Here is a 12,576-nt window from a genome sequence, read left to right on the forward strand (position 1 = left end):
ACTTCTGTGAAATAAAACAGTTCTTCAGCAAGTTTACTTAAGTATTGTATCTGCCGCCAGCAAATCATTCAGTTATTTCACAAATACACATAATAATGAGACTTCAAAAAAGACAGCAAGAGATAAATTAATCGTTTAGTTCTACATGAAATATTTTAGATTACATATGTAGAGCTGCCTTAATTTCTACTTGCAAACCACACAATTAAGCATGTCTACCCAGGAGTTATAGAACAACTTACATCCTCTCAACCAAATATAATATGGCAATCTCTTCCCCCAGCTAGGCAAGCAGTACAAGACAGTTAAGGACTTAAGGACAGGACAGTATATACCATGGTTAAGACACACAATCATCCTTAGATCCCTAAGTTTTAAGGTAAAATTTTTTTCCTAACACTTCATAAATTATTGTCATAACATCAGATCAAACAGTTAAGAGACTGTCTAGCTTTTATTTTTTTCTTCTTGCTATACTGGAATGTTTCAAATGCTACTATAAATAAACGGACTGCCATCTGAGTCTTACGTAGTTCTTGTCACACATTTGTTGCAGTGGTATTTGTTTTAGTAATGCCGCACCTGCTACCTCTTGGTTTCTCTGCCTATTCCAACCTTAAAAGGACATGTTCCTCAAAGATCTGCCCTCAGTCTCTTTTCTGTCCTTACAAAACTATCCTTTAGTAACTTCGCCCAATGTCATTCCTACAAATACACTCTGAACGTCCCTTCAGGCATCATACACTTATCATAGCCTGAAATGAACTCAATGTTCCATCTTAATTTTCTTGATCACTCTTCCTCCAGAAAGTCCCCGTATCAAACCAGAGCAGTTCACCCAAATAATCAACCCTGAAACTTCAGAGTGAATCTCAACTCCTCCTTCCTCCACCCCTCATACAACTAATTCCATCAACTATACTTCCTCAACAGAGGAAGATCTGCTGCAGGCTGGTCTGCTGCAATCAACCCCACTGCCACCTTCCAAGTCCAAAGCCCATCACTCACTACTGTACTTGATAACCTCTAACTGTTCTCCCTCCAAGCTCATGCATGTGTTTCCATAGCAACCAGTGCTTCTCTTTTAGTCATTTGAGTCATTCCACAAATATACAAGGAATGTGTACCATGGGCCAAGCACTGTATCAAAAGCTACGTGTGGTGGCAAAAGAAACAGGCACAGGTACTTATGAAGCTTCCTGTCTGGTCAGTGTAATTATGTGCTCCTGACTTGTCTTCCTCATCAGACTAAGCTTCAAGAGAACATGTATGACATCCATGATGATGTCCATCATGTCCAGTATGAGGATTTTGCCGTATCTTCAGTGTCTATAAAAATTGACACATAGTAGGGACTGAATACATGTATTAAGACAAAATCACCAAACACACACATACACACAGACAGCCTTTAAAGTCTTCACTTTCCCCAGTACCAAGGACATACTTTAACTGGCTGCTGGTTATTTCCACCTGCATGACTCTCCTCAAACCCTTTCCCCAAAGCCACGCTCCCCCTATGACTCCTCAGGCTTCCCCCCCCTCACCCCCCCAGCATCTCCTCTAATCTCCACAGCAGGGTCACACCCTTCTACACGAGGTAGAAGGTACACTTCTTAGAGCTGGAGGCTGCTTTAGTCGTCTCTCAATTCCCCACCTAGCAGGGCACATGTAGGCAATGAAACAACCTGCTAGATGATGAATCCCTAAGAGAAATCCAAAGGGAACACAAGAAAAGCTGGAAGTGACTCCAAGAGCACAGTGGCAGCACCTATGACTGAAAGGACTACCAGGAGAGAGCACACACCACCATTTCTGGAGATCATCAGAGCAAAACAGGCGAGATGCCATCAGCCCAAATGGCTTTGGGTTCTGCCACTAGGTTCCTAAGGTTTTGATTCTGAAACAACTTTATATTTTTGTCAGAGGGCATTTTCTACTGTCGGAGACTACAAATTTCAAATTGTCTAAAAGCAGCCAACATTACTGCCCTACTGAAATCGAATGCAGAATCCCACACCAAGAGCAACTCCAGCTGAGGCTGAATCAGGCAGAGAAGCCCACCTGCTCATACATCCACCGAAGACACTTGGGAAAAATCTGGCTCTAAAGGTAAGTCAAGCTCCCCTTGGGCCACCCTCTGATGTGGATCAAGAACAACATGAAATTCTCAGGAACTAACAAAGAGAATCCTGTGCCAGGGAATGGAGCCTTTGTAAAGGTAATATACACAGAACTGACTGGAACAGATGTCCACCATCTCTTCTTGCACCTGAACTGCTGCATTTCCTTAACCTGGTGCAGTAAGACACACCTGGAAGAACTTCCCAAAGGAAGGAACCAGGATGGAACCAAGGGACAAGATGACAGGATTAGACAAATCCTTTAAGTTGGTTTCAAATTCGGGCTGTGAACTGAAAAAGAAACTGGCCCTCTGCAGTCCACACAGCACAGCTAAGAGGACGGCAGAAATGCCGACATGCAGACAGGACTTAGACCCCAAATCCCTGCTACCGTATATCTGCCTGGAGTGCTCTCCTCTCTGCAGAAGCCCTCCTGGAAGCATATATAGCAAATGGTAATAATCCAAGAGGCAACTATCTTGTCCTTACAACTTGTTGATTCTAATCACATGTTCATGAAATATTTCTACCTCTAAGGCACAAATACATAAATTCTACTGCGTCTAAATATCCCTGAGAAGTATTATTATTTTCCACTTAATATGTCTAACAGCTATAATAAAAATACTTATAACTAAGTTCAAAAATCCACTTAAGTCATATTCATTCATAAATGGGCTGCGCATTTTAATTTCTAGGCCAGTCCTTTAGCCTGACATAATACCTTTTCCAAAGTTTATCAAGCTCCAGGAATTGATAGTGGCAAACTTGTCAACCTTATATTTCATTTTCTCTGCCCAGCAGGAGTGAGATCCACTTAACGTTAAGTGCAACCACAGCACCAAGAACTTTATAGCAAATTTCCAAGACAGCTGTTCAAAAACCAATTAAATACCAGGGGTGTGAAGAACACTTAGCATTATCCAGAAAACTACCGCAGCAGGAATACCCTGGAGTTCAGGTAGTGAAAAGGTACAGCTGAATAACCCACCAAACAAGGATACAAACAAAATAAATAAAAAACATTTAGAAGGACTGTTCTTCCTAAAGACTGGATAGCATAAGATGTAATGCCTAATTTTAGAATAATGCAAACTCTTCATTCAGAAGTACAATGAAAAAAACATTGAGTAGTGACTCCTTTGATAAAAATAGAATCATGCTATCTCATAATACCTGAAGCTAAAGAGCAGTAAATATATATGCAAAAGAAAGAAGAGCCTACATGGAAAGAGGAAGAATTATAGTAGCTCCTGTCTGCCTTAGAGCACATGCGAGAGCAGGCTCATTTCAAGAACTGAATGAACCTGACAAATAGAAATGATGAGACAATTTTGACAGGTTTGACATATTAATCATAGGAGAAGCTGCCAACATTCATTTTATAATCATACTTCCTAGAATTGTGTTCATTCTACAACACACAATCATTTCAAAAAAAAAAAAAAAACCCAAGCCCTACAAACTCCCAATAAACTGAACCCACACATAATGATTCAGCTCTCAACCTTTCAGATTTTTATGATTAAACCACTAAATAAGTCAGATTATTTCTCCCTCCTTTCAGAATAAAATACAATGCCAATGATTTAAAAAAAAAAAAAAAGCCCCATTATTTTACTTCCTATTCGAGAACATTATTCACCAACCACTGCTCAAAGTAACTCAAAGAAGTTCACATTACCTAGCATATGATAATAGCAATCACACAACAAATGCCATGGTTTCCTATATACAGCCAACACTATTTGATCAATTAATCAAAATTCTTTTCTGTGGGCCAAAGGAAAAGCCAGTTCAGGACAGTATTTTAATGTTTCACTTCAGCTTTTTAATTTAAACTTTTTAAACAAAATTCTGTGAAATCTGCAAAAAACTTGAAGCATCTTTTTCTGATTATAGAATATATGCTAGCTACAGAAAATCTGAAAAACACAAATTACAAAGAAGATAAAAACAATTCATGACCTCAGTACATTCAAAAGTATGATTTTTAATGGTTAATGTTCCACATTCAATTTCTACTTCTCTATTATTGCCTACTAAAGTTTCTGGGTTTTCACCATTTTATAAATATTACTGTGATAAACATCTCTGTGCAGAGGTATAGCTTGCTACAGTCTATTGTTAGTTATTTCTTAGGGACAGATTCCCAAAAGTTAAATTACTAGGTCAATGAATATAAGCATTATTCGAGCACTCGATATATTACTGCAATCTTTAAAAAATATTTTATTTATTTATCTGAGAGAGCAAGCTCAGGAGTGGTGGGGAGAAGCAGAGGGAGGAGCAGACTCTCCGCTGAGCAGGAACCCACTGGCTGGCTGCTGCGCTGCCACCAGGGCTCCATCCCGGGATCCTAAGACCATGACCCAGGGCAAAGGCAGATGCTTAACCAACTGAACCACCCAGGCATCCCTAAACTTCTGCCTTTAATACTGTACCACACCACCTTGGCCTGTTATTGAAAAGTCTTTGGTAATCTGACAATCCAAAAATGATTTCGGCTTTTAATTAGCATTTCCTTATTCATCATTTAATCATTTCCCCCCAAATCTTTGCCAATTGTTTGTACCTAGACTTTTATAAGCATAGGTCAAAGCTTTAACCATGAAGGATTGGTGTTTTGTTTCTGACTTGTATAAATACTGCAGATATTGATTTTGTATTTGACATTAACTTTAAATTCTTCAAAACAGATTTTTGTAACACTTCTCTCCCATACCCTTCTAACTCCTATGAAGGCAGTATGAAGGTATGTAGTTGTGAACACCCATCCAGTATTCAGATGACCTTCCTTCCTAGTACCACACCATTACCCAGCTGAATGGCACACTTTCTTAACCCATTTGGTTTATCCTTCTTAATGACTTCACTAAATGTTCCTTTTAGCTATGAAATTCAATTCAATTTCATTTTTTAAGTTCCTTCTTTTAAGTTCCTAAGTTAACACTCTTCATATCTACTGAATTCAGAAAAGCCTTACTGAATACTCACCCACATTATAATTAAAAAATGTCATCAGGCTAGCAGGAAGATAAGAGAAAATAATAAAAAGATGTAAAAGATTAGGAAGAAATAAAGTAAAAGAAAAAAGTACTTGGAATGGGGCACCTGGGTGGCTCAGTTGGTTAACGTCCAACTCCTGATTTCGGCTCAGGTCACAATCTCAGGGTCTTGCGATTGGGCCCTGCGTAGGGCTCCCCACTCAGTGGGGAGTCTGCTTTTGCCCTCTCTCTGACCCTCCCCATGCATGCTCTCTCTTAAATAAACGTATCTTTTTAAAAAGTACTTAAAATATATATAAACATTTACAAATACAAAATATATACAAGTATATAAAATATATGAACATTTTTTTATTTAAAAAATAAAAATTAGAACCAGAGACTCTCCCGAATCTTTAAAAAATAATGGCATGATACATTTGGCAAATAAGGATATTTTTCTACAACCTGAATTACTAAGCCTTTGGCCAAAGAACAACTGCCGCTCTGGTGATCTCCATTCTTCCAGGGGATACATCTCAGTATGCTTTTGATTATCTTGAAACTAGACACAAAACTTTGTGTGAAAATTTGCATCTTCTGGGGAAGAATAATCACTGTGTTCATCAGATTCTCAACAGGGCTCATTATGCAAAAATATTTAAGAAACCCTAGCCTAAACAAATAGCTCCTAGCTACTAGTCTACCCTTTACTCCTTCAAGAGGTGTGGGACATTCTAGGATCTTCTGTGCCCTCCTCTCCATTTCTGAGAATGCCAGGGACCAGTTTCCTTCAACATTATCAATAAAAACCTTTCTATTACCACTATAGGATATAGACATACTACTCATTTCCTAGGGGTTCCTCAAAAGCAGTCAAGTGGAGCTTGTGGGACGCATGGGTGGCTCAGTGGTTGGGTGTCTGCCTTCAGCTCAGGTCGTGATCCCAGGGCACTGGGATCCAGTCCCGCATTGGGCTCCCCTCTGCCTATGTCTCGGCCTCTCTGTGTCTCTCATGAACAAATAAAATCTAAAAAAAAAAAAAAAAAAGAAAAGAAAAAAGTGGAGCTTGTAACACAACTGGTTTGTTCATACAGAAGGACTGTATGATCCAAAAATACAATAAAAATATATACATGGCAGCTCTTTCTGTTCATGGGTCCTGTCCCCATGCTTTAATTAAGCCACCTTTATTGCACAAAAAAAAAAAAAAAAACCCTGCATAGTGATTCCTTCTTTAATAAAAATTGGAATCATGTTATCTAATAATACCTAATCGTAGGCAGCAATAAACAAATAAACAAATATGCAAAGGGAGAGCATGACAGAGCATATAAAATGAGATTCGTCCTCTGTGATCCACTTCATTCCTACAGAAACACCGTTAACTGACAACTGGGTCACCCCATACCAAAGCAGAGCTATGTTAATGGGTAAAATGTAGCTTCCTCCTAAGAACTAGGACCTTCATATTTGACTCTGGAAAAAAAAGGCGGGGGGCCTCTGCCTCCCAAAACAAAGGCCTGTTTTGTGCGTGTGTGTGTGTGTGTTTTGTTTTTGTTTTTGTTTTAGAGGGATCTGTGAGCTGAGAAAGGAACAGAGAGGCAACACTGAAAACCACTGCCTAGACAGCCAGAGGATAGCAGAAGTTATTTTTGTTTCAAGCTGCTCACTCCAAATTCAAACCCAGTGATGGAGAGTTCCCCAGAACACTGGACTCGCTCCTCTCACCTACCCTTCTATTCTGGTAGTACAGCTTTGCAAGGTACTCAGAACTGGGGAAATCCGGAGATGGAAAAGTGAAGTATGGACCAAGGGGACGCACTGCCCAGGCTCCCTGAAGGAATGTGACAGGGTCAATCCCCAATCAGAGTCAGGAGAGACCCTCCCCTGACTCAACAGATCCTTGGTGAATCAACCAGCCCTCCAAGTTCCTCTGGGCCTTCAGAAGACAATCTCTGGGGAGTAGGCTGCAGGGACCCTGGATATGAAAGCAGGCCCGGTGGCAGGCACCGACTGATCTACAACATTTAAATCTTTAAACCAGTAATTCTCAACCCAGGGACGATTCTGACCCTTAAGGGGCATCTGGCAATGTCTGGAGACAGTTTTCATAGTCAAGACTTTGGGGAACAAGGGCATTTACTACCAGCCTCTGGTGGATAAAGGTCAGAGTTGCTGCTAAACATCTCACAAAGCACACAAGACCCCTCCCCTTCCCAAACAAAAAAATTAGCCAATCCAAGACATCAACAGAGCAAAGTTTGAGAAATCCTGATTGACTGATTTGCAAGCTTCCATTTGTATTCTTGTCTCAGGCCTCACAAATGTTATAGAGAAGCCTGCTAAGAATTTAATTATAAATTACAGAACTCTTAGAACACTTTAAATGGAAGAAAGTTTATTTTGGGTATTGGTAACCAAAGAATAATTTCTGTGACTCCGGTTAAGATGCAATCATTCATTTATTCAACATTTACCAAGAACCTATTACGTAATTAAGCACAGTGCTAAGCAAAGTAATGGTGTTAAAAGAAACCGATAGTGTCTGGTAGATTTCAATCCTGCCTGGCTCAGAGCAGTGTAGCAGGAAAAAAAAAAAAAAAGAAAAAAAAAAACAACCTACCTGGGACTCTGAAGTCAGACCCATCTAGTTCAGATCCCAACTCCACCATTTACTGTCATTAGGCAAGTTATTTAACTTCCCTGAGCTTCAATCTCTCCATTTCTATGTCAAATAGGACCTCCCACAGAGAAGATAAATAAGCTAAATCATGTGAAGCACAAACTATACTGCCTAGCACACAACAGTATTCAATAATTACAGTATTCAATAATTAATTCTCTATTACTAACAGCAAGTTTTAAGTTTTTATAATGTAATCCATACATTGGAAATGGCTGGTATGCCTATGAAAAGGACAGTCACTGCTTCTGTGATTGTGACAGCTTGAACACAATTTGAGTCACGTTCGCTTGACTAAAGTTAGGATCTCCAAATTCTGGCTGTTTCTCCCCCAGCCTTATCTCCCACCACCTACATCATCTTTAATGTCATATGTCCCATGGGTGGGAACAGACTGAAAGAGGAGACCTGGTAGTAACCAGTGCCAAGCCAAAGGTCACTGTGAGTAAGAGAATTCTTCAGCTGTACGTCTCGCAAGTACACATAGGTACTGGGTGGAAGGGCAAGGAGGGACATAGAGAACTAATCAACACAAAAGCCTCCCAAGACAGGAATAGGTCATTTGCTTGCAATGCACACCTGAAGGGAAACACTTCAACCAGCATCCATCTTTCACTTCACAATTCATCAGTATTTTGCACTTCCTTCTTAAGAATGGACTGAAAAACAAGTTAAATATAATCAGCCCCATCAGTGGGGGAAAAAACAAACACGGAACGACCACATTATCATAACCTAACAAATGTGATCAGATATCAATGCCAACATCTCAGGGAGAAAAGAAAGCCTTAACCACAAATTACTGAAAGTATAGTTATTTATAGTAAACAATGAGTAACTAAGAGTTTCAGTTCCCCTTGGCCATACACAATAATTTACATAGATCATAAAAGAGAACATTTTACTGGACCTGTTTTTAGGCAAACTGTCAGTGATGGAACCTCTTTCACACAAGCAGTTTACTAAAAGGGAAATCTGTGCCTGTACAACCAAGTATCTACTGAGCACATCTGTGAAATCCTCGGCCTTCTTTGCCCAGAGTCCCCTGACAAGACAGAAGCAAAGGTAAAAATGTTAGATTTTCTTATAAGCTCACGTGTCTGACTTAAGTTTTGGCTAAACTTACTTTTGTCCTCATGTAACCCCAGGGAGAAAAAGTTGGGGGAGAGGCTAAACCAGGATCAACTTAGTGCTGGGGGAAAAAGAAATAAACTTCAACTATGCTCCTTGTGGTTAAGGATTACAGGGAGCAGATCAGTGTTCACGTTTTTTTTTTTTTTTTAAAGATTTTATATATTTATTCATGAGACACACTGGGGGGGGGGGGGGGCAGAGACAGGCAGAGGGAGAAGCAGGCTCCATGCAGGGAGCCCGACATGGGACTCAATCCTGGGTCTCCAGGATCAGGCCCTGGGCCAAAGGTGGCACTAAACCGCTGAGCCACCAGGGCTGCCCAGTATTCAGGTCCTGATTCTATCCCACGTGTGACCTTAGCCAAGTTACAGAAACTTACTGGGTCTCAGTCTCTTGATATGAAAAAGAAAATAACTGAATTAAGAAACTTAAACATTTCTTCCACTGGAATTCTATTCAGGGTCTGAAAATTCTTAAGATCAAAGTGTTTCTTAATGGTCCTTTGAAATGAGAAGAAATAAAGGCCTTTACATAAATGATGTATCAAATTATAGATGTGGAGGTTTGAAAAGATCATTTAGTAAAACACTCTTGAAATCTGTGCTTAGTGATCATTGCAAACTACTGGCTGAATATAGAGTGACATAACCACAGAATTGTTCCTGTGTCGCAGCAGCTTCCCGTCAGGCATCCTTCCAGGTAGTTGCTTTCTGAAAAAAGAGTTTATGGCTCTCCAAAATAATTCCAATGAAGCTGTTAACATTAACATTCATGAGATAATGCAACTCTTAGTCTTCAAGGGTATACCACGCTCCATCAGATTCTGCTTATTAACACCAGTTTCAATGACTGAGTATCAATATTCCAAATAAGCAACAAAACAGGAACAGAATGATTCTAAGACTTGGCACAAGGGTCACTTTCAGAATTACAGAGTCTGAGAAACCCTAGTGATCATCTCCCACATCAAATCATTACATTAATTCACTAAAGCCTTAAGGATTAACTGGCTGAGCTTACAAATGAGCCTCTGAACTCAGCTGAGGTTTAAAAAAAAAATCAGTTTATTTGGAGAGATTTCTTCCAAAAATACTCCCCAAAAGGGGGAGAAGAGTTCCCAAAGAGAGTGATAATTTTGTTGTCTCTGCTTATGTTGAAATTTACATGTAGAATTTCTGAGAAGTACTACTGTCCACAACTATCGCAGCAACTTTGGTGGTTCCGGCCATAAAAGGAGACAAAAAGCGACAAGAACACTAGCACTGCAACAGGGGTACCTCCAGCTGGTGCCACACTTTTGTGCTGTACCATAGAAACTGTACCATAATAAACATCAACAATAATGACAGATAATTCAAACATTTCACTTGCTTCCAATCAGGTCAGAAAAATCTGCATTCATAACTATGCAAATACAGCACGGTTCAATTTGCATTGCAAATTATGTGTTTTAAAAGAAGCAAGTTTCCTAAATCCACTCCATGAAGCTAGATAATCTTAGAGCTAAAACTTTGGTTAACTTCTTAGCATATGTATCTTGACATTTTACCAGTAAATCCCACATGCAGCCTTAACTTTCAGGACTAGGTCTTTATTCCCTCTCTTTTCCTCTCTCCGTAACATCAGTGAGATTATGCTAATCTCAAATATTCCTGGATAAAGTGGCACGAATCCAGAAATAAGAAGAATGGCATGGGCCCCATCTAAAGGAATGCAAAGAAAACATAAACTGCTGACATATTTAACGAAGACAAATCCAAGACCGTGTGTTCACACGCAGGACTGTGTTCAGAAAACAAAACCCACCTCCCCCCACACAGGTTAGCACTTACAAGTCCTCGTTCCATCAAGATCATTTTATGATGTGCCACTGCATCACATATAAACCTTCCTGACATCCGGAAATAATTCCTCCTTACCCACAGGTAGGCAAAGCCTGCGTTTGAGGCTGACCTGGAAACGCAGCGCCCCGTCGGTCCCCCCCAAGTCAGGACGGCGAGGAGTTCACGAATCTGAAGCAAGGGGAGCCTGCCGGGGAGCCTGCCGGGGAGCCTCTGTACTGGGTGCAGGAGGTACTTCCGGAGCCCCCCGACCGAAAACCTTTTCCAATCCATCACCATCGTGCTCCCCCCGCCCGAGGCTCCATCAGCCTCCTGAGTTTGCACAGACACTTACGGGCCACTGGGTTCTACAGTCACACTGCAATTCTCTGGGTCCTTGTGCAATGGATCATTAGTAGTGTTGCCCTGCCCGGGGGGGCCCCCAAAACGTCGCCCACATCGAGGGTTTTTCAAACTTTGGTGGGGTGTGTGTGTGTGTGTGTGTGTGTGTTGGGGGGGGTCCCTCAATAACACCGAGGCCGCTTATAACACGCGAGCAAGCTTCGGGGGCCTAGGGAGGAACCCTACACAGCACCCTCTAACCAGCAGCCAGCTGGGTCTGATGCAGGTGCTCCAACAGCCACACTTTGGGGCATATGCGCCTTTAACAAGTTCCCCAAAGAGACCTCACTCCGGCGTTGCGGACGGAGGGAGGGGGAAGGGGGGGACGAAGTCCAGACCGCGAGCCTGGAGGAGGGGCTTCGGGCCGGGCCCCCGGACGCCCTGCACCCGTGCGTCCCACCCGGCGATGCCGGGTCCCTGAGCCGCTCACGGGGCCACGCGACCGCAGCTCTTTGCAGCAATTTCCACAAAGTAACCCCCGGCCCCACCGCGAGCTCTGCAAAAAGGCCGGAGTAGAGCTTGGACTGTGAAGTCCCACAGGTCTGCGTTACTCCGGCTCAGCCACCGACCGGCCCGGGCGTCCTTAAACGCTCGGGCCTCAGCGTTCCCGTCCGTGCAATGGGCTCACGCCACCCCGCAGGAAGACTCAGCCGAAGCGAAAGGGACTTGGGAGAGTGGCGGGTACTTCCGGCCCCGCTCCACCACCGCGGGCCACCCCGGAGAGCGCGCCCAGCCGGCCGCCGCCTCCCAACGCCCCCCCGCCCCCGCCCCACCCCCACCCTCACCGCACCCCCCACCCCCGGCCCGACGACCCTCGGCCGGCCACTCACGGGTAGGCATGGTGACCCCGAGCCGCGCTCGCCGCCGCCCCGAGGCTCAGCGGGGCCGCGCAGGACGCGCCGACCGCACCATGGCCGGGCCGCCGAGACCCGGACCGGGACCGGGCGAAAGGCGGAGGGCGGAGGGCGGAGGGAGCGGCCGCGGGGCGCCCGCCGCACGCAGCGAAGCCAGCGACAGCTGCCACCGCCGGCCCCGCTGCGCGCCGGACGACGCGTTGGGCGTCCCCACGCCCTGACGTCAGCACGTCGCCGACGCCCGGTCCCGCCTCCGCCCGGCCCCACCTCCTCCCTGTGGCCGAGCTCTGCCTCCGCCTGGCCCCGCTTCCGCCCGGCCCCGCTTCCGCCCGGCCCCGCCTCCTCCAGGCCACACCTCCTCCAGGCCACACCTCCTCCAGGCCACGCCTCCTCCAGGCCTTGCGGCCGAGCTCCGCCTCCTCTGGCCCCGCCTCCGCCCGGCCCGTCCTCCGCCCGGCCACGCCTCCTACAGGCTCTGCGGCCGAGCTCCGCCTCCGCCCGGCCCGTCCTCCTCCCAGCCACGCCTCCTACAGGCCCCGCCCCCTCCGTGCCTCGCCTCCTACAGGCCAC

At 44.0% G+C, this 12,576-nt stretch overlaps 1 protein-coding gene across 2 annotated transcripts in view; it reads right to left on the reverse strand.

Moving 5' to 3' along the window:
• Nucleotides 1–12,274, reverse strand: part of EFR3A (EFR3 homolog A) — a 111,917-nt gene extending 99,643 nt beyond the window's left edge. The window contains exon 1 of one of the 2 annotated variants that reach the window (XM_072733905.1): nt 11,983–12,274. In XM_072733905.1, coding sequence (XP_072590006.1) covers nt 11,983–11,992 — 10 coding nt within the window. In that variant the 5' untranslated portion in view covers nt 11,993–12,274. The remainder of the gene's footprint in view (nt 1–11,982) is intronic. The other variant, XM_072733906.1, reaches the window with a different exon arrangement.
• Nucleotides 12,275–12,576: the final 302 nt, after the last annotated feature.

Source organism: Vulpes vulpes, chromosome 13 (assembly GCF_048418805.1).
Source record: "Vulpes vulpes isolate BD-2025 chromosome 13, VulVul3, whole genome shotgun sequence".
In the NCBI taxonomy this organism is placed as follows: domain Eukaryota; kingdom Metazoa; phylum Chordata; class Mammalia; order Carnivora; family Canidae; genus Vulpes; species Vulpes vulpes.